The sequence below is a fragment of the Malania oleifera genome, chromosome 7 (assembly GCF_029873635.1).
Source record: "Malania oleifera isolate guangnan ecotype guangnan chromosome 7, ASM2987363v1, whole genome shotgun sequence".
Lineage (NCBI taxonomy): Eukaryota > Viridiplantae > Streptophyta > Magnoliopsida > Santalales > Ximeniaceae > Malania > Malania oleifera.
In genome coordinates this window covers 110,619,503-110,643,705 of record NC_080423.1, presented here as the reverse complement: position 1 = coordinate 110,643,705, position 24,203 = coordinate 110,619,503, and the positions used below count along the sequence as shown (strand labels likewise).

General features: G+C 34.6%; 2 protein-coding genes across 3 annotated transcripts; both read right to left on the bottom strand.

Annotated features, from left to right (window-relative positions):
• Nucleotides 1-427: 427 nt before the first annotated feature.
• LOC131159192 (coiled-coil domain-containing protein SCD2) lies at nucleotides 428-19,866 on the bottom strand. Of its 2 annotated transcripts, none has more exons than XM_058113907.1 (17): nucleotides 19,205-19,866; nucleotides 18,548-18,717; nucleotides 17,513-17,588; nucleotides 17,397-17,438; nucleotides 17,139-17,201; nucleotides 10,644-10,693; nucleotides 10,538-10,565; nucleotides 10,089-10,163; nucleotides 9,872-9,982; nucleotides 9,732-9,792; nucleotides 7,165-7,281; nucleotides 6,716-6,837; nucleotides 6,403-6,472; nucleotides 5,741-5,782; nucleotides 4,951-4,991; nucleotides 4,041-4,167; nucleotides 428-872 (listed from the first exon to the last, which is right to left on the bottom strand). In XM_058113907.1, the coding sequence occupies exons 1-17, from the start codon at nucleotides 19,550-19,552 to the stop codon at nucleotides 742-744; spliced, it is 1,674 nt and encodes a 557-aa protein (XP_057969890.1). In that variant the 5' UTR covers nucleotides 19,553-19,866; the 3' UTR covers nucleotides 428-741. The 2 variants fall into 2 exon arrangements, with proteins under 2 accessions (XP_057969890.1, XP_057969891.1); XM_058113908.1 differs by having other exon boundaries at nucleotides 18,548-18,713; nucleotides 19,205-19,337.
• A 3,156-nt stretch (nucleotides 19,867-23,022) lies between these two features.
• On the bottom strand, nucleotides 23,023-23,909 carry LOC131160009 (acyl carrier protein 4, chloroplastic-like). The gene is made up of 3 exons (XM_058115291.1): nucleotides 23,718-23,909; nucleotides 23,513-23,635; nucleotides 23,023-23,440 (listed from the first exon to the last, which is right to left on the bottom strand). The coding sequence occupies exons 1-3, from the start codon at nucleotides 23,820-23,822 to the stop codon at nucleotides 23,438-23,440; spliced, it is 231 nt and encodes a 76-aa protein (XP_057971274.1). The 5' UTR covers nucleotides 23,823-23,909; the 3' UTR covers nucleotides 23,023-23,437.
• Nucleotides 23,910-24,203: the final 294 nt, after the last annotated feature.

The window sequence follows — 24,203 nt, the reverse complement described above, 5'->3', positions numbered from 1 at the left end:
AATATTTTTTCCCTATATAATCACCATTCATTTGCAACATCAATTACTCTGCTTCCTAAATCACTTCAATCTAATAACTGCACCAAATTCATACGTGAATTACAACTACTCAAAAGTAGTCAATTACGGTTTCATGCCCGACAACACAATTTTGCAAGTGAGAAACTTGGATGGAACGAGGGCACCATGTAAAATTTACAATGCAGTATCTTATGATCCACACCAATGTTTTTTATGCAAGTACACATAAATCCGACTAGCAAAGAATGTAGATACAAGTGACTCTGACTTGCGTGAAAAAAACTAATGTAGCATAATAGGATAAATACATTATAAATCTTGTGTGGCGACCTGTTTCATGCAACCATTTTTTTTATTTTTGCAAAAGCATGCACACGCAAAGGCGCAAACACATAGCCAAGCTCACTTAGTAGCAAAAAAATCTATTCAAGAATTTCATTAATTCCAAACATTTGACAATCAAAATGGCTTATAGTGTTCTATCATACAAACAACCTAAATACAATATCAACTCCACACTCCCTATGACTTCAATTCTGGTATGGGGGACTAAACTATGACACCACTTATAATGTCACAACAAAGTGAAGAAAAATATAGAGAAAACCTAGCAAGATGAATGGATATTGTATGCAAAGAACCAGGAAAGTGGGGATAAAAGACCGAAAAGCAGAAGAAGAAAAGAAAATTTATAGAGTAGCATATCAAAGCAGCAAAAGATCATGAAGACATCTCCGACTCTGCACCAGGCTTGTGATTAGCGACCAAGGGCTGCTCGATTTCCCTGCGAGATGCTTCCCACAGCTGCTGTTCAATCCCCAGTTTCCTCAATTCCATCAAACCATGCTCAACTGCCAAGGGCACAATCCATGAATGGTGAAGCTTATCAGTGTTTTACACAGTAACCATAATGGTGGCAGCTAATTGTAAGATTCACATATCATTTATCAGACTGATTGTGTCCAATTTTGGTCCTCAGAAATGTTTAATATATATAAAAAAAAAATTCTTTTAACTTCCAGATATAGCTAAGCTAAAGATTTTCTTCTTGCTTTATAAGTTTATATTTTGGTCAAAATTAGTCCGGACAAAGTTTCCTAAACTGTTTTCCAAGTTCCAGATGGCTAAAAAATTTACATTAGAAAATCACTAGGCTCCCTTACCATAACATGGCTGAGTGCTAGCCCAATAAAAGCAATGCAGCTTAGGTAGTTCAACGTAATTCAAAAATCCAATAGAAACCATTTTGGACCATTTTATAATCTTGGGCTAGCTGTTTAAATTAGTAGACCTTTTATATCAACACCAAACAAAAAAACAAAATATACACTCATTTAAATCCTTCCAGATAGAACAATGCAAAATATAGCAGATTGTAAAAATATACAAAACAAATATTAATCAAATGAGACCCAATCATGAGCTAACAGATGATGTACACACCCAGCTATGGTGGTGAATTTGCATCCGTGTTCAACTCACCTGCCCATACCAAGGGCCAATATGTATTTTTAAATATATTTTAAAATAAAAATATTAATAATCTTGCTATTAATGTATATTTATAACATATTATTATCATATTAAATTATAATAAAAAATAATATTCTTAATTAAATTTAAAATTTTAATTAAATTAATAAATAGTTGATGAGGATTGGCAACCACTTTCCTTTTCGTTCGCTAACATGATGACATGTGGACGACCCCCAGATGTCCACAATGCTTGCTAGCCATTGAAAGAACTTAAGGAGATACTTGAAGACTTTTCAAAATAAAGAAGCCCGAGTTGTGATTCCGAGCTCAAGACCCTATTGGGCCCCACACAATTCTCTAGGCCCCACATAGCTTGGATCTCCCTTTTAACTTTATTTATATTTAATTAATTGCATTATGAGTTGTAAAGTACTTAATTTGTGAGAGACTTATGTGAGTTAATTTGTGAACTTAGTGAGTTGTCTCCCATGCCTGTATGGGGACATTTAGGTCATTTATTGCTAGGTCTTTATTTTTCCCTATATATATTACTATTGTAAACGCTGGAAAAGAGTTTTTAGCCAAGCATTATTATTGATTGAATAAAGGTTCTTCCTTTGAAAGCTCAAAGCTTTGTTCCGATCCTTACGATTGAGTGGCGAGTGGCTACGACAGTCTCCTCAGAGATCAGTTGGTGTGAGACCAACAATCTATTCATCACATCTTCACCATCTCTGATCCTTCCCGCCGTTCGCATCCAACTTCAACAACACCACTATTCCGATCCACCAACATCTTAAGGATTTCGTGATTTGATTCATGTTCATTGATCATTGGTAAAATATCCAGCGATTTCATAAGGTAATACCCATTCTAATCCATCCTTAACTTTGTTTGAAACCTTTATTCAAGATCCCATAAACACCCGCTTCACAAAACCCTAAAAATCCCATTTTTAGCTCAAGCCTGTCAGGGGTCAGGCGACTGACCCCAAACGGCCTAGTCAACCGACCCCAAACGGCCCAGTCGACTGACCCTTGAAAGCTCTCGGTATTTTTCCAAAATCTCAGTCAGTCGACTGACCCCCATTGGCTCTGTTGACTGACCCATTTTCAACTCTCGGTATCTCACCGAAATTTCAATCAGGCGACTGACCTTCCACTCCCCAGTCGACTAAAGTTTCCCTGAAACTTTTAATTCCAACATTTAAATACATATTTGATTGTCAATTGGGGGAATATGATTGTGATAACATAGACTTACTTTTTTGAATGATTGAAAAGCATCTTTATGGCATGTCCCTTGATTCTTTTGTGAAAGAACCATCTAGGATTGAATTTTGAATCAAACTATAGGCCTTTCCAAAATCCTTAAACCTGGGAAGACAAAGCATGATTTATTTTGTGCACGTTTACTTGATTCAATTCTTATTTTAAAGTGTTTCTCATATATGTTGATTGAGGGTTGACACCCGTAGGACTAGGTTACTCATCCCGTCTTACATCAATAGTTCTTGTTCAATCCAGAATTGAATTATAGTAACTAATATGTATTTTTAAATACATTTTAAATATAAGTATTAATATTTTTATAATAAAAATTTTAAATGATAATTATATTAATTTTATAATTCAAATTTTCTATTAACTAAAATAATATAGTATTATTTATTAATTAACAATAATCTTGTTATTAATGTATATTTATAACATATGATTATAACATTAATTTATGTTAAAAATAATAGTAATAACTAAATTAAAATTTTTAGTTTTTTTAATGTTAATTTACATTTATAGATGGTTCTTTTATTCATTCTAGAATTTAATTATATTTTAATAATTAATGGGAAGTTATAATGCATAATAAAATAATATATTATAAATTTTTAATTAATGTTAACTCTTATTTTTAATTAATATTTAAATATTTTTCTCAAGTAAAAATAGTATAGTATTATTTTTTGATTAATAATCTTGTTCTTGATTTATATTTATAACATATGATTATCATATTAATTTATGTTAAAATAATATTACTAACTCAATTAGCATTTTTCCATTTTTAATATTAATTTAAAATTTTAAATTAATAGATAGTTCTTCATTCTAGAATTGAATTATGTTTCATTAATAATTAATATTATAAAATACAAAACAAAATAGTATATGATTATCTTCTCATGTAATTTTTAAATTATAAAATAGCCACTAAATTTTCTTACGCATACAAAATTGACCCTGCTTATGAACAATGTCACTTATAAGTAGCCAAAACACAATCTTGGATTGCTTATCAAAATTCACTTAAATAGTTCTTAAAAAAATGGTTCTAGAAAAGCACTTTTTACAATGTGTTTGTTGTAGTACAAGTCAAACGCCATTTTTTGTAGAAGTGCTTATTTTAAGTGATAAGCGCTATAAGCACATTTTTTTAAAGTGCTCCCAAACGGTGACTAAGTCATTTATGGCCAGGCTCCTCTGATATTTATAATATATATATTCAGTACAATGTCAAAAGAGGCTACAGCTAGTGTAGATTACCATCAACAGCATCATGTGAAGTCGGTGACTGCCCACTACGGCTGATCCAAAACTGAAGTCGCTCCTCAGCAATATCTTCTTCCACACCATGAACTTTGGCCCTTCTCCAGAAATATGTAAGCCAGGCCTGTGCACATTTAAGTTTTTCTAAGATCCCAAGCATTGTGAACCAACATGAAATAATCAATCTCTACTAAGTACATTAGAAATTATTCAATAAAACAAAACAAGTTAGCAGATCATACTGGCTTATGGAAGCACAAAACTGTGAAACCTTCATTAACTTGTTAGTTGTTACTAGCTTCTATAGTGATTAGTGTTGTAGTTTACCAACTAAAATTAACAGTTTCTCAGAACCAAACAAAAATGCAGCTATTGGTGTAATTAAAGTGTTTTGAGGTTTTTCACAGTTCTAGGGTTTTGTTTTATGCATATGGTGGGGGGTGGGTGGAGAATGATGTTTTGGTCTGTGACACATCCAATTAATTCTTCGTGACATATGTTATTTTGCAGAGGATTTTCATAGAAGTTCAATAGTTCTTAATCCAACAAATCCAAGAATTTTATGGAAAGTGGTTTACATAAATTGCTCATAATCTAAAAAACTAGACAGGTACACAATCTACAAAATAGCATGAGACCATAGGAAAAGAACAATCATTACATCTCTACAAAGGAACCGACAGAACTGTCTTTTTATCTGTTTCTTAAGTATAAAAGTGAAATTCTAGAAAAGTTTTAATATTTGGAAGCCTCCAGATGACACAGTTCTTCGGTCAGTGACCTTGTCAACTCATAAATAGATAACTAGAGTAGTACAGAAGTAATGGTTTGCAGGGTTTAAAGTCTTAATTCAGAGACTTGGAAAAAGACACAGATACAAAAACATTTAAATAAGAAAGTAGCACACCTGCTTGAAAAGAACATCTTCTGATTCCTCTTGACTTAATTCTGAAAAAATAAATAAATAGAAGGAAGAAGAAACAACTCAGATTAGTGATAAAATAAGCATCTTAAATGTTAATAAGGAAAAAAAAAATATAGAAGGAGAAAGCAGGGGAAGGGGGGAACCTACACAACTAGAACTCCCATTGGAAATGTACAGACTGTAACTTGGGGGCCACTATACCCTCAATCATAACAACAAAATTTGAAGCAGGAACTATACTCATCCACATGAGCGACAACATTACTTAATGGTACGAATGAACCTTCTAAAAGGTTCAATCACATTGACCTGGTAACTGCTAACTGCTTATTGAAGAGTTTAAAGCCTATCAAGAAAGAATAAACCCAGTCCACAAATGATACACCATTTGCATGTGATATTCATTGTAGAAGCATGTAGAAGACCTGACATTTCCCATTAAATATACATAAACCAACTAGGATTAACTTGTGCAAATTTCTCTTTTCTATCTTTTTCCTTTTGTGGTGAACTTTTTAGGGAAGGAAACAGTCTGCAAATAAACATAAAAGATTTGTTGAATTAACATTTGACCATAAACTTAAGAAGTTGCCTAGCCAACTAAACATATCAACTATCAAGCACTAAAAAAGGTGAGTTCATAGGGTGGAAAGAAATCCACAACAGAGATGCATCCCTCCAGCATTGTTATGTATCCCTCCACTTTCTTAATCCAGCATATCAAACAGACACTGACACATAGCATAAGAACTGATCAGAATCTCTCTGTTACCAAATGCGTCCATAAACTTGGGATCCACTGGTGACTTCGGATCTGAAATAAAGAAAAACAAAATATAGATGACTATGCATTTTTATTATAACCCTTTTAACTTAAAATAACATATAGATTCTCTCAGATAGAAAGAAGGAAAAAGTTGCTTTAATGTTTAGATCATTTTCATTTTCCAATAAGATATTTATTCAAACAGAGAATGCAAGCAATCATTCATGTAACGAACTATTGACAAAATAAACTGAAACCTAAAAAAGGGTAACGGCCAGATAGAATATTTCAGTCTTATAATGCCACACCAAAAAACCAAAAAAAAAAAAGGCTATTTCATGAGCAAGGTGGGGAGTCAGTCAAAGATGGGTGGCAGGAATAAAAAATGACGCTACAGCCATCACATGTGGGGAGGAAGAATTTCAAGTGTAAATTGTAAATGAGACCAACGAGCATACACTAATTCATAAAAATTCCAGTGTGCCTGCGTGAGGAGCAACTGAACAAGGAAAATAAGGATTCAGCCAATCTGAAAAATACTGCTAAAATGTTTCTTTAACCTCCACATAGACAGATTAAAGAGAAAACAAAGTTCATGGAGTTAAATTAATCATGAATATCCAAAATAGAAAATCTTGAGTACAACACAATGTTACAACATATCATACCCGTGATTGATTGTCGAACCAAATTAGGGCGTCTATGTTGTGCCAATGCAAGCACAACGGCATCCTCAACCTAGAAACAACAGAAGCAAATATTAATTTAACAATTTAAATATAACTCCTTCACAAGAGGAAGAAACATAGAAACATTATGAACAAAATAACAAGTGTAAAGTGGCACAAATTCTGTAGCCCATGTTTGCATTTACAGAATACAAGAGGTGTCAGAAGTAACATGTTCCAGATGAAAATCCAACAAATCACAAAATCATTTGAATGAGAAACTGAATTGGATGTTAAAACCATGAGAAAATACCTTCAAGGAAGCTAGTTCCCTCAAACCCATTTCAACTGAAAGCATACTCTCAATATTTCCTTCTCCACTTAAATCACTCAAATCCCGAACAAGTTTGCTTCGCCTATCTGGATCATCACCACCTGCTCAATGTAGCACATTGCCTATGCTTAAGACTATTTTTTTTTTAAATAAAAATATATGCACCAAAAAGGCATCAAGGAGTAGCCACCCAAGAAAATGAGAAAGGCCAAACGCCCCCCCCCCCCCCCCGGGGGGCAGGAAAAAAATACTTTAGACTCAAGATAGACTACAGAATCCAAAAATTGTACCATAGATGGATCCATGCAACCTGAAAACCAGCTACACAAAAACAAGAAACAGCTAAACTAATTTCAAGCAACAACCTAAAAATATCTTGAAAAATGGTGATGGTAGAATATAAGATCAAGATTAATCAATGGGCTTGCCTGTATCCCAGGATTCCTCCTTCGCCTTCTGCCCAGCAGAAATTACAACTTCAAATGGTAGAGGAGCTAAAGATGACCAATGCTCATGCTTTGACACTGCTATTTCAGCATACATGCCTGTAAATGAGGATACTAGCAGTAAGAACTCAAACACTATTGAATAATTAAAAAAAAAAATTCACAAATAAAAAGCCAAATACAATCATGAAATTCCCAACATCAGAGCAAGAAATGTTTGAATATTTATGTAGCGGGGAACAGGGGAAACTGCTTAGGCCTGTCCTGAAATCTAAGGAAATTATAGTCTGCTCATATATATTTTATCAGAATTTTTAAAAGGCCTGCATAATGCAAGGCGTTTAACCCTTAAGAGGCAAGACGTAAGCCTTTGGAGAAATTATTTATGGATAAAAATATGTAAACAAATTACATATATATTTAAAATATGGAAAAAATAAGAAAATTACAAATAAATGTAAAAAATCACATATAGTTTGTAAACTGCTTGTTGGCCGTCCAAAAAAAAAAAAAACTAACTTGAATTCATTAAGCAAATCATGCCAAGAGGGAGGTACAATAACATTACAGAGTTCAAATTATTTTCAAGATCTAAGATGCAGCTCTCAAATATTTTAGGAAAAGGTTGAGGTTCAAGAGTTCTAGAGATTAACTCATATTACGACATTCCTTTAATATACACATGTAGTTAAAAATTTTTAGCCAATTCTAACTTGAGATTCACACTCAAATCGTGTGAGCCTCAACCAAAAAGGAGCACAAGGTATGCTGCCTTTTGTACAAATGCATAAGCCTTAGTGTGTATTGCAATGGCCTTTTTGGGATTAGGAATTTTAGATTGAGCCTCAAGCTGTTTTAGGCATGCCTTATCTTGACGCAGGACTCAATTGAAAGTTAGAGTAAATCTTGGAATTTCCAACATAAGAAAATGAAATGTTTGATCAGGAACGGACTGAGGAAGGAGAACAAGGTTGTTAAAATCAGGATCCAAAATGGGATTAGCAGGATTGGATCAAGGATCGAAAGATTCAACCAATTAAATGAACTCGTATAGAATGCATCTATATTTTATATTTTCATAAATTTCAACGTATAGATCCACAAACTTGGCTATTAAGTGTTCAAAACTAAGAGATCACAGCTAAAGTAGCTCAAAAAATAGGGTCCTCATAAAACAAAGATATCAAAAGGTTCAAATTGTTGCGTTCCTGACTCCAGTAAACAATTATAGTGGAGGAGAAAAACATAAAAATAAAGATACTTTTTAACACAAACCATTTAATGCAAGAATGCCTAAAGCCAAAATGACAGTTTTGCAAACAAATAACAAATGCCAAACTATCAAGCTGGCTTCTCCGTATTAATATCATCATTTACACCATAATTTTCTTCTTTACTATCATTAAGATCATCAAAGTCTTTATCATGGCTCATTTATCATAATTATCACCAAATACATTAGAGTACTAAATTCCATCCAAACCTTAACAGCAATGCACTAAAATAAATTTATGAGTTCATAATGATGCAGATCAAGAGTATAGGTTACTGCCAATAAAGAAAATGGGGAGAGATAGAAAGAGAACAGGGGAAGAGGAAGAAGAAGAAGAAGAAGGAAGAAAAGGAAAAAGAGAGGAGGGAGAAGAAGATACCAGGGGAGAGGCGGGTTGGGGAAGGACACGTGTTAACTTCTAATTTCAGATACACACAGCTGCCTTTACATGATGTCCACACACTAATTCATAGGGAAGACTAAAATACACAAAAAATTACAAAAGAACCCCTAAAAAGTCACATCTATCACAAACAAATCACAACACAGTTAGTAACTATTAATTAACGAAATACATGGAGTTTAGGACCCAACAAACCCTTGACTCGATTCTTGTAAACCATTCTCCAAACTGGATCAAAATGATCGATCCAATAACCCACTTCCCATCCAGCATCAAATAATTTTGCTAATACTGAATAAAATAAATCACCTTCTAGGTCGTCTATTTCTTGTACAAATTGTATACAGAAAAAACACTAAATCTATAGTTCAAGAAAATTAGGAAAAGAAGAATATAAATTTTTATAGGATCTTACACTCCTAGCACGATTCTACCAATCCTACTATGATCAGACTGCAGTCCCGCATTTTGTGATTCTATGTAGGATTTGGATTGTTTTAGCAAAATTAGGACGATCCTACAATCCGGTTCGCAATTTTAACTACCATGGAGGAGAAGAAAACTGCATAGGTCTATCCCTGAAATCAAAGGAAAAAAAAATATAAGGAAAAGATAAAATAGGGCTATTAAAGTATTGTTGGCTCATAATTTATCATATGATAATCTGATGAAAGAATGGACTGTCCTCTCTAACTAGAATACACAAATTAGGAGAATTTGGGGGATAGGTCTCTCTACTTGTTCTTTTTTTTATCATTTAAAAAAAAAAAAAAGAGAAGTGCCTTGATATATTCGCCTAATACAAACAAAGGCAAAAGAAATCAAAAAGCTAAACAACTCATTCCTCTCTTTGGATTGTAACAAGTTGATTACCATGCTGTACAGCTAAACCCCAATAGCGAGCAAGCCAACATCTCTTCAGAACAACTTCCTCCTAAAATTCAAGTATCAAGAATACGATCAACCACTGAGCAACTAGTCATAAATCTCACTATAAGTTTCAAGGGATAAACCATTTCTTCTTTAGTTAAAATCATTCTCTGTGTCATGGAGCGAAGAGATTTTGCGTCAGATTCTGCTTCTCGAAGCTGTTCTACAGCATTTGCAGTCTCTTCTTTAAAGTTCTGATGCAAGCAAGACATGGCAAAGAAATATAGCATAAATCAGAATAGAATCAGCAGTATATTAGAATATAAATAGAGGTCAGAAGTGGTTGCAGACGTAACTCACATTAATCTGAGTACGAAGTGCAGCTATTTCTCCATCTCTCCCATTATTAGTTTGTTTTACAGCCTTAAGAGCAGCCTGTGACAAAGGTCATTTTGAAGTCTAAGGACAGCCTCTCTGAGAATAACATTTGGCACAGAAACAACATAGAGAGCACCCTAACATCACATGATAACATAAAATGGAATTTTGTAATCCAAACAAAGTGTCTTCAAATAAGTAACACGAATCATGGAGTGGCAAAATAAGTATATGACCTTCAGTACCAATACTGAAAAACAAGGACAATAGGTAAAAGTCTATCCATCCCAATTTTACATAATAACAACAACAACAACAAAAAAAAAAAAAAAATCCAAGCCTTAAGTCCCACTAGGTGGGGTCGGCAATATGAATCCTTTTCCGCCAATTTACATGTATGTGCCAAATCCAGTTCAACAGTCCCAGCTTACCTCTCTTTGACGCAATGCTGCTTCCTTTCTGCAGATGAATCACAAGAGAAATCATAATCAGAACAATATAAAGGAAATAACATATGCTAAACCAAACCAATTTTACCTGCTTAACAACTTGGCTTCCAGGGATACACCTTCTCCAAGAGAAGCTACCTGTAAATTTTGAATTGAACATAAATAAACAATAAAAAATAAAAAATAAAAAAAAAATAATGAATCACTAAGCATCATTGCTAGAAAAAGAAAATGAAATTTTAGGACACATTCAAGAGGCACATATAATTAGTGAAAAGTACCTCATTACCAATTTTCACCAAAAGCATAAATGGGACATTTTGAAGGTCCAGGTAATAGGCCGTACTCTTCAGTACAATACTATCCCATTTTAATCAGGGTGTAGCATGATTAGAAGGCTGGAGATAAATTAAAAGAGTAGGAATATATAAGATATGATGTTTATGTTCTTTCAATCACCTCAGTATATTGTTATTTGTGAAGCATCAAAAGCAATCCATCTTTCACTCTAATTTGCATCCTTACATATTTCAAAATAAGGCTGTTAAGATTTGATTAAAAATGAATGACCTAACTTGAAGATAGGTTTCTCCCTCTATTTATAATACAAATTTAAATACATTCTAATAACCCTTACTAACTCTTACTAATTAACATTCTAACACACTCAATAATAATAATACTAAAAGACATATATAACCTCTAACACCCCCCCCCCCTCTCAAGCTGGAGCATAAATGTCATAAGCTCCTAGCTTGTTACAAATGAATCTAACACGCGCAACCCCTAATGCTTTGGTAAACAAATCAGCAAACTGCATGTCCGACTCAACATAAGCGTTTGTAATGAGCTTCGGCACAAGTTTCTCCCGAACAAAGTGGCAATCAACGTTAATGTGCTTCATACACTCATGAAAGACCAAGTTGGAGGCAATATGAAGAGCATCTTGATTATCACACATCAACTTCATAGGCTGAGAATGCAGAAAACCCAATTCTTCCAAGATATTCTTCAACTAGACAAGTTCACATGTAGTGTGAGCAATAGCTCTATATTCTGATTCAGCACTTGACCTTGCCACCATAGTTTGTTTCTTACTTTTCCAAGAAACCAAATAACCACCAACCAAAATACAATACCCGATGGTGGATCTCCAATCGGAAGGCGATCCAGCCCAATCTGCATCCATATATCCATGGATATAAGTGTGACCCTGATCATGATATAAAAGGCCTTTCCCATAAGCACCTTTGAGATATCTCAAGATGCAAATTACTGCATCCCAATGACTTGTCCTCAGAGAATCTAGAAATTGACTCACAACATTTGTAACAAAAGATATATCCGGCCAAGTAACTGTGAGATAATTCAATTTTTCAACAAGCCTCCGGTATTGTCTAGGATTAGGTAGCAAATCACCCATATCTGGCATTAACTTCTTGTTAGGATCCATGGGTGTATCAACCGGTTTAGATCCCAATAAGCCAATTTCATCTAACAAATCAAAAACATACTTCCTTTGTGAGACAACAGTTCCGATACAAGATCTCAATACTTCTATACCCAAGAAGTATTTGAACGATACCAAATCTTTGGTCTAAAACTTAGTCAGTAGAAAAAGTTTGAGACTCTAAATACCTTTATCTTCATCAGTTGTAATAACAATATAATCCACATAAACAACAAGAAGGATCCTATCTGATGAAGTATGTCGATAAAACATGGAATGATCCACATTACACCGTCAAAGACAAAACTCAAGTACTACAGCACTGAAACGACCAAACCATGCTCTAGGAGACTATTTTAAACCATATAAAGTCTTCTTGAGCCAACACACTAAGCCTGACTACCCCTGAGCAACAAACCCAAGTGGCCGCTCCATATAAACCTCCTACTCAAGGTCACCATGCAAGAAGGAATTTTTTACATCTAACTGATACAAAGGTCAGTGACAAGTAGTAGCCAAGGAGATGAACAGACATACTGATGTAAGTTTGGCAACTGGAGAAAAAGTATCAGAATAATCCAGACCATACGCCTGAGTATATCCCTTAGCAAAAAGACGAGCCTTTAAATGAGCCACAAAACCATCAATATTGACTTTCACAGTATAAACCCATCGACAACCAACCACAAACTTGTCAGAAGGAAGCGGTACCAAGTCCTAAGTACCATTGTCATGTAAAGCATTCATCTCTTCAACCATAGCATCCCTCCACCCTGAATGGGCTAAGGCTTCCGAAATAGATTTAGGAAGGGAAGTAGATGACAGAGTAGTGACAAAACAATAATAGTAGGGTGATAAGGAGTCATAAGAAACATAATTGGAAATGGGGTGTTGAGTACATGTTTGTTTACCTTTCCGAACAGCAATAGGAGGAGCAACATCATGGAAAGTATGATCATCAGATCAGGAAATCAAAGGTGTGGTAGTAGAAGCTAGAGGGGACTCTCTTCCTTGGAGATGTTGTCGTGAATACATCTGCAAATCAAAATGATCAAGGCGATGAGAAGGACCCGAACTACATGGAGATTCGGATCGTTGCTTGGGCAAGGGCAGCAACGTAGAATCTGGAAGATTAGGCAAAGGAAAAAACTCATTGAGCTCATAAGCGCTCAATGACTGGGTAGGAAGGTGTAGACTTAAAGAAGGTAACATCGACAGAAACAAAGGAGCAATGTAGCACATGACTATAAAAAACGATGTCCCTTTTGAGCATACGAGTAGCCAAGAAAGACAAATTTTATAGCATAAGGATCCAACTTATCTACCCCAAGAGTTAGTTGATGAACAAAGGACACACTCAAATATACGAGGAAGGAGAAAAAATAAAGGTGAATTAGAAAAGAGAATGGAGTAGCGAATTTTACCACTAAGAACAGAGGATGGCATTTTGTTGATCATATAACAAGCAGTAAGTATAGCATCACTCAAAAACACTTTAGGTACATGCATTTGATAAAGTAAAGTGCAAGTGATTTCAAGAAGATGTCTATTTTTCCACTCTGCGACCTCATTTCGTTGAGTGTGGGCACAAGATGATTGATAAACAATACCAAACTGAGTCATATAAGTAGTGAATTGTGCACTGAAAAACTCTTTAGCATTATCATTTCGAAGTATTCGAACTAGCAAACCAAATTGAGTCTTCATTTCATAAAAAATACATAAAATACATGAAATAACTAAGAACAAACTTAAATTAAATATAACCAAGTCATTCTTGAATAATTATCCACAAAGGTTACAAAGTATCGGAAACCCAATTTGGACACGACCCGACTAGGACCCCATACATCTAAATAAACTAACATAAAAGGGCTTGCAGCTCGTTTATCGACCCAGGAAGCGAAAGAAACACAATGGCGTTTTCCCAACTGACAAGACTCATAATCAAGACTAGACACAGAACTCAAACTAGGAACAAGACATTTTAACTTTTCCAATGAAGGATGACGCAAGCGACAATGAATTTGGAAAGGTGTGGCAATAGTAGTGCAGGCAGTAGAAGGAGACAGCGGCTCAAAGTGATAAAGCCCACCAACTTCACACCCTCCTCCAATTGTCTTCCTTGTATTCAAATCCTGAATAACCACAGAATCGGGGAAGAGTATCACTGAACAATTCATGGATTTAATAATTTTGCTAATGGACATAAGATTGAAAGGAAATTTGGGAATATATAAAACCAAAGGAAGAGAAATAGAAGAAGACTTCCCTTGATTGCAGTAGTGGATCCATCAGCAAGAATAACACAAGGTAAATTTACAGGATATTGAAGAGTGGAGAAAAAGCTAGGTATACCGGTGATATGATCAGTGGCGGCAAAGTCTATGACCTAAGGACTAGGACGAGAAGTATTGGATGACAAGCATATTGTGTGCTTACCTAATTGGGCAGAGATGCAATGGAAAGAGAAGCTTGTTGTGACGCTTGATACTACTAGAACTTGGAATACTCTTCCTCTGACATAGAGACAATACATTGCCCCCCACTCGACCACAAAGGTGGTGGCAGCATTGGCAAAACATGAAGGTCTGCCATGAAGACCCCAATACTGCTCAATACTATGATTATTCCCTCCACAATAAGCACTTGCAAGGAGCACCTCAACCTTGTCCGTCTCTACCAATACAACTACTCGAACCACTGCGATAACTTTTGCTGTAGTTTGGTAAAGAACTAGAATCACTCTGTGTAGCAAAGGTTGTCCTCTCAGAGTTAGATGCAAGAACATGAGAATGTGTGCTAAATGATGGCAGCCCGGCACCCTTGAATATCTAGGACCAAACTACCTCAATCTCAAGCCTGCTAGAACACAAAGAACTGTCATCTGCTCCCTTTGCTTCTACATCTCACAAACGTTGGCAGTTATAGGTTGCATGACGTTAAGCTCCTCATGAATACGTTTACTCTCTCCAAAACAATCTGCAATGCTCCTATCTCCTTGTTGTAACTGAAAGTACTCCTGAGATAAATTATACATACGTGTAAGTTACTAGAGAAAAGAAGTTACATAATCCCAAATCTCCTTGCACATATCTAGAAGCATACACATCTGTGCAATTAGTAGTTCCATTGAATTCTATAAAAGCGAAACAATCAAATCATCTTCTTGAACCCACACGTCTTTTCTATTCTCATAAGAAGACTCATACTGGAGCAAGTGGTCAAATTTCCCTAATTCTGCTAAATAAATCTGAATAGCTTTTAGACCACACATAGATCTTTCCATCCAACTTTTACGTCGTTATTTGTCGCAGTGATGTAGGAAACAAATTTTTGGGATTCATAGATTCCACCCCAACACTCACAAATCAGCAATCACACCAAAAACAAGATGAACAATCAAAACTAATCGGGACAATCACAAACTATTTGAAACACTGACACGATGATGGACAAGGTGAACAACTCACCGATGGATATAGCACTGCCACAGAACTCACAAACGGCAACCACGCCGAAAAAAAGAAGAACAATCAATAATTGGAACAAGCACAAACCATGTGAAGCACCAACGCAATCACGGACAAGGTGAACAACTCACCGACGGATATAGCACTGCCACAGCCTCACAACTGAACATACGAATGCTGCCACGGCTCCAAAAAAAACTCACAAGGAAGCTTTCACAAACCATGAACAAAAATTAACGGAGTACTACAAGTGCATAGTCGAAAAAAGTTGAATTTTTGAGCAAAAAACTGGCCTAACAGCTTGATAATATAGTCTAAAGAAGGAATTGGAGCATGGAAGAAGAAAAAAAAAAAAGGCCAGGACTGCTCTCACGTGCTGGCGCGTGGGGTCGGCCTTGCCGGAATTTGGCCAGCTCGTCTAGAAATGGGGTTTTGTGGGTGGGTCATCGGGGGGTCTAATTATGGGTATATGGTTGGTTTTGTGATTTAGTATGGGATGGAGGTGGACTAAGGAAGAACAGCCACAGGAAAGATGTTTTCCGGCAATGGCTGAGGGAAATAGGGTTTAGATAGGATCATGCTCTTATACAACGTTAAGATTTGATTAAAAATGAATGACCTAACTTGAAAATAGGTCTCTCCCTCCATTTATAATACAAATGTAAAGACATTCTAATGACAATAATACCCTCACTAACTCTCACTAATGAACATACTAACACACTCAATAATAAAAATACCAAAAGACATATATAACCTCTAACAAAGGCCAACTGGGGTCAACCCAATCCAAAACTGCTTGGGCACAATTCAAACTTGCCTCGAGCTTGATCCTATCTCATAGATGTTAAAGCTTGATATACATTGTTGGCCCACAACCTAACAACTTCAGCTTTTAGGTAAAGTGGTAATCTAACATGGTATCAAAGTTAATTACTAGCAGATCCTGGGTTCTAGTTAAAACATTGTTAAAAAATAAGTTGAACCAAAACTTCCATTACTTTGTTAAAACAATAACTTGAACCAAAACGCTCATGGTTACTCGCTCTCTCTCTCTCTCTCTCCTTGAAATAATAGCTTGCTTTGTGTGTGTTTTTTTAAGTGTGTACTTCTCCTTTTTGCTTGAGGAAAAAAAGCCCTCATTTTTTCACTCAATAAAGTAATCCAATTTTGAGTGGGAAAAAAAAATATATATATATATATATATATGTATATATAATGAAAAGATCAGCATCCCTCTCTCTCACACATGCAAACAACCATTCAAAGACAAAGTTCAGATTCCAATTAGCATTTCTAAAGGCCTATTTATGATTCTCTGTCAAATTTTACTATCTTTAAGTATTTTGCAATCAATAAAGTTCACATGCAATTCAAGTGGCTCGCAGTAAATTAATTTAAATTCCCACAAAGTATTGATCTGAATATATTTAAATGCGAATAAATATTAGGGCAAAAAGGAGGGGAGAACAACCATATACTGAATGTAAACTCATCAAGGACAGCCTTTGCGTAAGCAATGAAGGAGATGAAGATTTGTCTAAAAAGATATATGTCACAACAGGAATATGCTTTATTGTGTATAGAGTTCCATAAACAAGGTTGAGTAACTTTGTTGCAAAACTGCAAATAAGAAAAATTCATCGCTAAGATGATTGACCTGTTTCTCAAGCTCCCTTGATCTGGCCTCTGCTTGTTCACGTCTTTCTTCTGCACGACGAAGCTGCAGTGCAGAGTCAGGCATTAACGTTACATGTCAAAAATACTATGGGCTTAAAACTAACTGTCAGGCATTAATGTTACATGTCACAAATACTATGGGCTTAAAACTAACTGTTTAGTTTCCCTCTTATTATTAGGGAAGACTGTTTTGGAAAGAAAAATGGAGAAGGCAAAGGAGGGAAGGAGGATAATGCACCTTGTCAAGAATAATTTCATTCTCTTCTTGTAGCATATCAAGCTGCAAGTTAAGAATATGTCAGCATCACATAACTAGCATGACCACATAAATAATGATGGACAAGAGCAACATACCTCATCACGAAGTGCAGAAGCCTCCCGCTGATTTCCTGTACCTTTTGTGTTAAGAGATCCCATATCAGATGGAAACCTGCAAAAATTTTCCAATAGTATGATTCAAGCAGCCATGTGAATACCAAGTAATGCTGTCAATTTAAGCATAAAAATATAGTTACAAATTTGTCCTCATCTTGCCAAATGCATTTTTTTAATCCCTGACGTTTCGATTTAAGCATTAACTCATTAACACTTGCAATCAAATCGCAATGTGATCCTTGATGGTTAAATTGGGAAGCAGAAGTTAGTATTACTCTTCTGTCCCTCTAAAGCTGAGAGGAATATAAAAATAATCTCAAGGGTTTTTTTTTTTAAATCATTTTTCGCAGCTCAGAAAGGCAAAAAAGTCATTTATAGACTCTAATCACATGTTTCTCACATTGACTAAGGTCTGTAGCTAATTTGATTTCCAGGGAATATTGCAATTTGGTAGCTAGTTGGGGGAGCATAATGCCCAAACTTGAAATAAAAGGGATCAAAGTGCACTTTGGCAAAACTTTGAGGACCAGTTTTGCAATTTATCCATTGATTAAAAAAAATAGTGTTATTGTTATAATAATAATAATAATAATAATAATAATAATAATAATAATAAGTGTGGTACCAAAAATTATTCTCAAAAACTGTGATTAGATTAATGTCTCAAGGTGGCAGAAAAAAAAAAGTGGGAAGGAGAATGAGAAAATAATGTAAATATCTGAATTAACATAGGCCCACATGTATCTGTTTTGATTCCTAGTTTATTGAGGTAAGTTACGTAGGTTTGTTACGTGTGGCAGGTGTAGTATGTTCCAGGCATCAAATATGTTTAAATATCAAATTTTTGGATATAGGGACATTGCTAATTGAGGAACCATTCAATCATATTATCCTCCACATACAATTAGGATCCAAAGCCATTATTCTACTTTATTAGCAACCAGCCCATTCCCAACACTCCCCTCCACCCCAAAAAGATAATAAAAATGGGAGGGAGTTAATAAATGAATCTACCTTTTCTCATTAAGCCTACTAGTTGGAGGCTCAATTGGAGGTATAGAAACTGGAGTTCTCAGTGATGATCGGCTAGGAGGCACCAATGGTGTTGAACGAACAGACATCGATGGTCTTCCAGCTGACGAGGAGCGAACTGAAGCAGCATGCTCTACAAAGTTCCGACCTAACTAATCCAATTATGGAAATTTCCAATTAGCCCAAGTATCCAATCAGATTGAACAGAACACCCCCAAATCCAAATTTACACCAAATTGACACCGTGAATCAGTTCAAAAGCAAATTTGGAGCTCAATGAATAGCCCAGATTTAGGTCCCTAATATCGGTTAAAAAAAAAACACTAAAAACTCAGGTTAAAATCTCCATTTCAGTACAGATCAAGAGAACTCGTATCCAAATTATACTTCACCGCGCTAAGGATCAAAATAAGTTCAAAACACACAAAGTCGCAATGCAAACAAGACCATAGTCCAAATAAGTTGACACATCCAGACACATCGAATCGCAAAGCATGGGATCAAATCAAGTCTATTACACATTCAAAGACAAACTATCTATCCAGTACGCGTCACCACGCATAATCCCAATCAAATCTCTTCAAGAACTACATTGATTACCCAAACGCAACACCGACAAGGAACAGATAATCAAATTACCGCAGGCGAAGGAGATCTATTAGGCCTAGCAGTCGAAATTGCGGGAAGAATGCTGCTGTTATTAACATTACTGGAGAAATGAGGTGGAGGCGGAGCACTGTATCGGAACCCTAGATCGTCGTCGTCGTCATCGTCATCGGCCGTCTGCGACGCCATAACCTGAGCCAGACGCTGCGCGGCGGCCTTGGCGGCGACGTTCTGCGTCCGCTTGACGGTCGAGAGCCCGGAGACCGACGGCTGCCGTGAGTGGGGGTGCGCCGGCGACATCGCCGGAGACGACGACCCCGTGCTGCTGGAACCACTCCACTGCCGCGAATACACAGGACTCCCAGCTCGTCTTCGATCCATCTCAATTTACAGAAATATATAAATATATATATGTATACTGAAATATGTATACGGACGTATACGTGCGTATAAGCTCTGACAGTAGGGAGTAAATCCGGAATTTTCTCTTGGGGGCTAGATTTTCTCGAGAAAATCGAAGCGAGATCGGGGGTGGTTCTCAGGGTGAAAAGAAAAAGACAGAAGGGGGTCTCAAAACAGAAACGTTGACCGGACGAAGCTTTGAAAGTTTTGACGCCGTCCGATTTAGGAGGACGCACTCTTCGTCTTCTGCCTACTCCACTTCGCGGACAACGGCGGGCAGTGAAATCAAACAAAGATATGATTCTTAATTATACGCTCTTCAAATAATTACCCTTTCCAATGTTTTCTTTTAAATTTGGACATTTAGAAAATGAAAAGGAAAGGAAAATAATTTTTTTTTTTTATTAAAAGTGAAAAAGAAGAAAAAATTTATAATAAATTAATAAACAAAATTTTAATTTTGTATCCGATTAATATTTTTCTTTATTTTTTTAATTATATTAAAACATTTTGTTATTTTAAATAGTGTTGAACAACATAAAAATATTTAATAATTTTTTTATTTTTTCCCTAAAAAAAATATATGTAGCATTTAATACCAAAATTCATATTTAAGGCGCGAGATTTTTGCTCTCGCATAGTGTAATTCTATATTATATTTTATATAAAGTTCCACAAATCCCAAACTAAGACCCAATGTTTTATTTTATAATATAAAGTATTATTTAAATTAATGGACTGGACAAAAAAATTTCCTCTAGATTTTCTAAATGACTAAATCGTTTTAAATTCCATTAATAAACTTGAGACACACTTATGTCATAGGTTCTGAGTTCAAATATTCTCTTGTGGGACGAGGTTTATGTTGTGAGCCAGGCCAAAGTTAGTTTAGGTCTTTAATTTTTTTTTTTAAATAATTTAATTAACTTCGCTCCTAATCTAAGTGGCAATATACAATGTATAATATGGACTTAGGGAGTCCTATACATATAAGTTACTCTAGTTATTTTCTACGCCCTATAAACGTCAAATATAATAATTTTATGTTGTCATTTAGGAATTGAAAAATATTAGGGAAATAAAAGAAAAATATAAAATTAAATTTACTTTTTCATGTTTATTTATCAATAAATACGAGAAATAAAATAAAAATGTACCAAATTAATAAATGAAAATTTGATTTTATAGATTATTAACATCTCATTTTTTAAAATTCTTAACCATATTAGAATAAAGTTTTTACTACTATTTAATATAAAGAGAAAATTTAATATAAAATCGATTTTTCTATCATATTTTTTCTTTTTTTTCCTCTAAATAAAATCCTTAATGCCAAAAGATACTAAAGTAACTTGATTTGTTAAGTAATATCAAACAAAAGAAAAAAATTTGAGCTATCGACATTGTTCCATTTACTATTTACCATTGCTTGACCTTATTGAAGTGAAACATTAATGGCCTGTTTGGAACTTGGAAAATATTGATAAAAGGAAAAGAAAATAAAAAAGATTTTACTTTTTATGGCTGTACATTAAGAAAAGTGTAAAATAAAATAAAAAATATATCAAATTAATGAACAAAATTTTATTTTTACATGTACTTAGTCTTCATTTGGAACTTAGAAAACATTAAGGAAAGTAAAGGAAAATATCAAAGAATTCACATTTTCATATTTGATTGTCAAGAAAATGAAAAAGAAAATAAAAAATGCACCAAATTTATTAACTAAATTTTGATTCTATTCATCATCAATACTTCACTTTTTTATATTTTTAATTATTTTAAAACAAATTTTTATTTTTAATAGTATTTAATATAGAAGGAAAATATAATGGAAAATGAGTTTCATCCTCCTTTTCATTTCTTTTTCCCTTTTCCCAAGAAAAAATCTTGATCCAAACGCACTCTTAATATTTAATTTTTCTTAATTTTTAATCATATTAGAACAATTTTTTATTTTCAATGATATTCGATATACAAAGAAAGTATAATGGAAAATGAATTTTTCTCTTTTTTATTTTATTTTATTTTTTCCAAACAAAATCCTTAATTCGAACTGAGCATTCAAAAAATCACAATTTTCAATGACTTTTCTACATGTTTAGCGTTATTATTTTTATTTTATTTTATTTTTTTAATAAAAAACCTACGAGAAACAAAAAGAGATAAATGCGCCAAGTGGTTCTTAATCAATTACTCTTCCCATGCAAATTTGAAAGGACTTCACAATAATTGACAGGTAAATGTTTGTTAATACTTTTTGAAAAAAAGTAAAGTAGTTGAAGGCTTGCATTTATTCCCATAACTAGTTTTTAAGCATGAATAGTTTTTTTAAACAATTAGTGGTGGAGGAGATTTGCTTTATCCACTAATTAGGGTTGCTAGAATCCTACTAGTGGATTAGATAAGGTTTGGTCCACTTTTAAGCTTCAATATTTACTTTTAACATTGATATCTATTTGAATGAATCATGATAGAGTCTTCATTTGTCCAAGTCAATTTTTTAGTAATTATTTTTAAAAGTGTCCATATCTAACTAAGTCGGATTTCAATTCCAAAGTGTTATACTTTGGTATTTATCAATTATTTCAAATTATGAAAAGAAATTACACTATATTTTTTCTCCAATGATCGCATGTGACATAATTTGGTCAAGCAAGTTAAGTTAATTAAATGTGCGAAAAATGTAATCGATTCTCTATCAATATTGTGCTTAAAATTCTTAGATGGAATTATATATATTCATTTTTATACTAAATTTCAACATTTTTATAGCATTTCAACGAGTTCCACAATAAAATTATATGCATGTTTATACTCGAAATGTTTGAACAATTTTAATTGGGGAGTCTAAAATTAGACAATTTTACCTTAGAAAATAATTACATGGATAAAAATAATCAGTTGAACTCATGACACTTGATTTTAATGTAAGAATTGTGGATATACTCCTTAAATATTGAATTATTTAACCTCTGAATAAACAAGCAATCAATTTAACCTTTTTTGAGTCATGAATTTCACGATAAATGAGACATATATTTGAATTTATGCCTCCGTGAAACAATGCAACATATTTAAAATGATTTAGGACTGAAATCACTTGAAAACTCTTATTTTGAAGAAATTATTTACCTTACGAAATGAAATTATTGTGCCAATAAAAGTTGTACTTAAACATATAGACGCTCTAATTTAGTAGCGTTTTTGACGGTAGACATTATTGATTAATCATAATATAGTGGCGAGTATTCTTGCTTGCCACTTGGGTGACCTAAGTTTGATCCCCAACAACTATTGCTTGCCACTTGGGTGACCTAAGTTTGATCCCCAACAACTATGAGATTTTGAAAATTCAAGGATGTCCCCGAAAAGATCAATATTTTTTACCCAAAATTTTTAGATTAACTTATGTTAGATATTTGGTTTTCTATACAGTCTTCAATCCGAACCAGAAATACTCATAAAGTTAAAAAAGAGGTTTCCCAAAGCCAAAATGTACATGGACACTGCCCTTGCCTGCTTTCCCTTGAAAATAACAGGCTGCTGAAAACAAAAAAACACATTTTCCAAGTCACTGCTACTGGCATCATGTTCGCTTAGCACGAAAAAAAAAATGACAAGACATGATTTGAACGTCAAATTTTCCCATCAAAAGAAATAAAAAGCTGCGAACAAAATGAACCAATTAAGCTCCATGAAGTAGTTGTCGAGAATTCATATCGATCTCCTGAAACAATTATCAAGCTTTGGCTTTCTTCTGCACTAGTTTCTCTATCAAATCAGCTGCTTCTTGCACAGTTGTTTTATGTTCTCAGAGCTCTCCTCCTCCACTGTGATCCCAAACTCTTCCTCCAGCTCCCATCACTATCTCCACTCATACTCGATTCGTTAAGTTCAGTCAAATTGACATAACTAAAAAGCGTAGGGTTGGCTTACCGTGTCGAGGGAGTCAGCCCCAAGTGTTGAGAACTCGGATTCGGGGGTGAGTTCGGACTCGGGAGGCAAAGCAAGTTGCCTCCTCACAATCTCACACGCTTTCTGCACTGTCTCAGGCTTTGCCTGTCATAGTTTGTGTTGTTTGAGTATATAAATTGTGTATAAGTAAATTTGCAGCCAAATTGAGCTGAGGGACGACAAGTACCGCGCAAGAGACGTTGAAGCGGGAGGTTCTTGACGAAGGAAACCCTCTCTTTGCCCAACCCACAGAAGCCACTCTCAGTGTTGTTGTTCTCAAAGTCATCTGCATATGGAAGCACAAGAATCACTTTGGTGTGTTTGGTTCTGCTTGGGGAATTTTGACTGTCATGGTCTCGATGCATTCCGAAGTACATTAGTCTCGAGTTAAGAGCATAGAGTTTCGATCCTGAACTTTTGTGAATTTGAACAAAAAGCAATACGAAGTATGACGAATCTAAATCCACATAATTCAAAATTTCCGTGTATCAAAACCAAAAAGACTACACATTGAATTCTATCCAAATTCACAAAACTCCAAATCCGAATCTCCAAGAAAAACACAACATTGGTATCTAATAAACCACTAACATTAATTAATATACCATCCACCGAACTGTAATAAAATACGCACCTTATGCATGCAGCAATGGGTTTTTTTAAGTACTAATTT

What these genes read in the sequence shown, in the direction of transcription:
- LOC131159192 (XM_058113907.1), bottom strand. Translation starts at nt 19,552, where the DNA reads ATGGATCGAAGACGAGCTGGGAGTCCTGTGTATTCGCGGCAGTGGAGT. An exon ending in GGGTTTAGCTGTACAGCATG is followed by an intron (nt 7,282 to 9,731) that starts GTAATCAACTTG and finishes CCTCATTTACAG; the next exon opens with GCATGTATGCTGAAATAGCA. An exon ending in TTCACATGATGCTGTTGATG is followed by an intron (nt 873 to 4,040) that starts GTAATCTACACT and finishes TGCCCTTGGCAG; the next exon opens with TTGAGCATGGTTTGATGGAA.
- LOC131160009 (XM_058115291.1), bottom strand. Translation starts at nt 23,822, where the DNA reads ATGCAGATGACTTTGAGAACAACAACACTGAGAGTGGCTTCTGTGGGT. An exon ending in GCTTCAACGTCTCTTGCGCG is followed by an intron (nt 23,636 to 23,717) that starts GTACTTGTCGTC and finishes AAACTATGACAG; the next exon opens with GCAAAGCCTGAGACAGTGCA.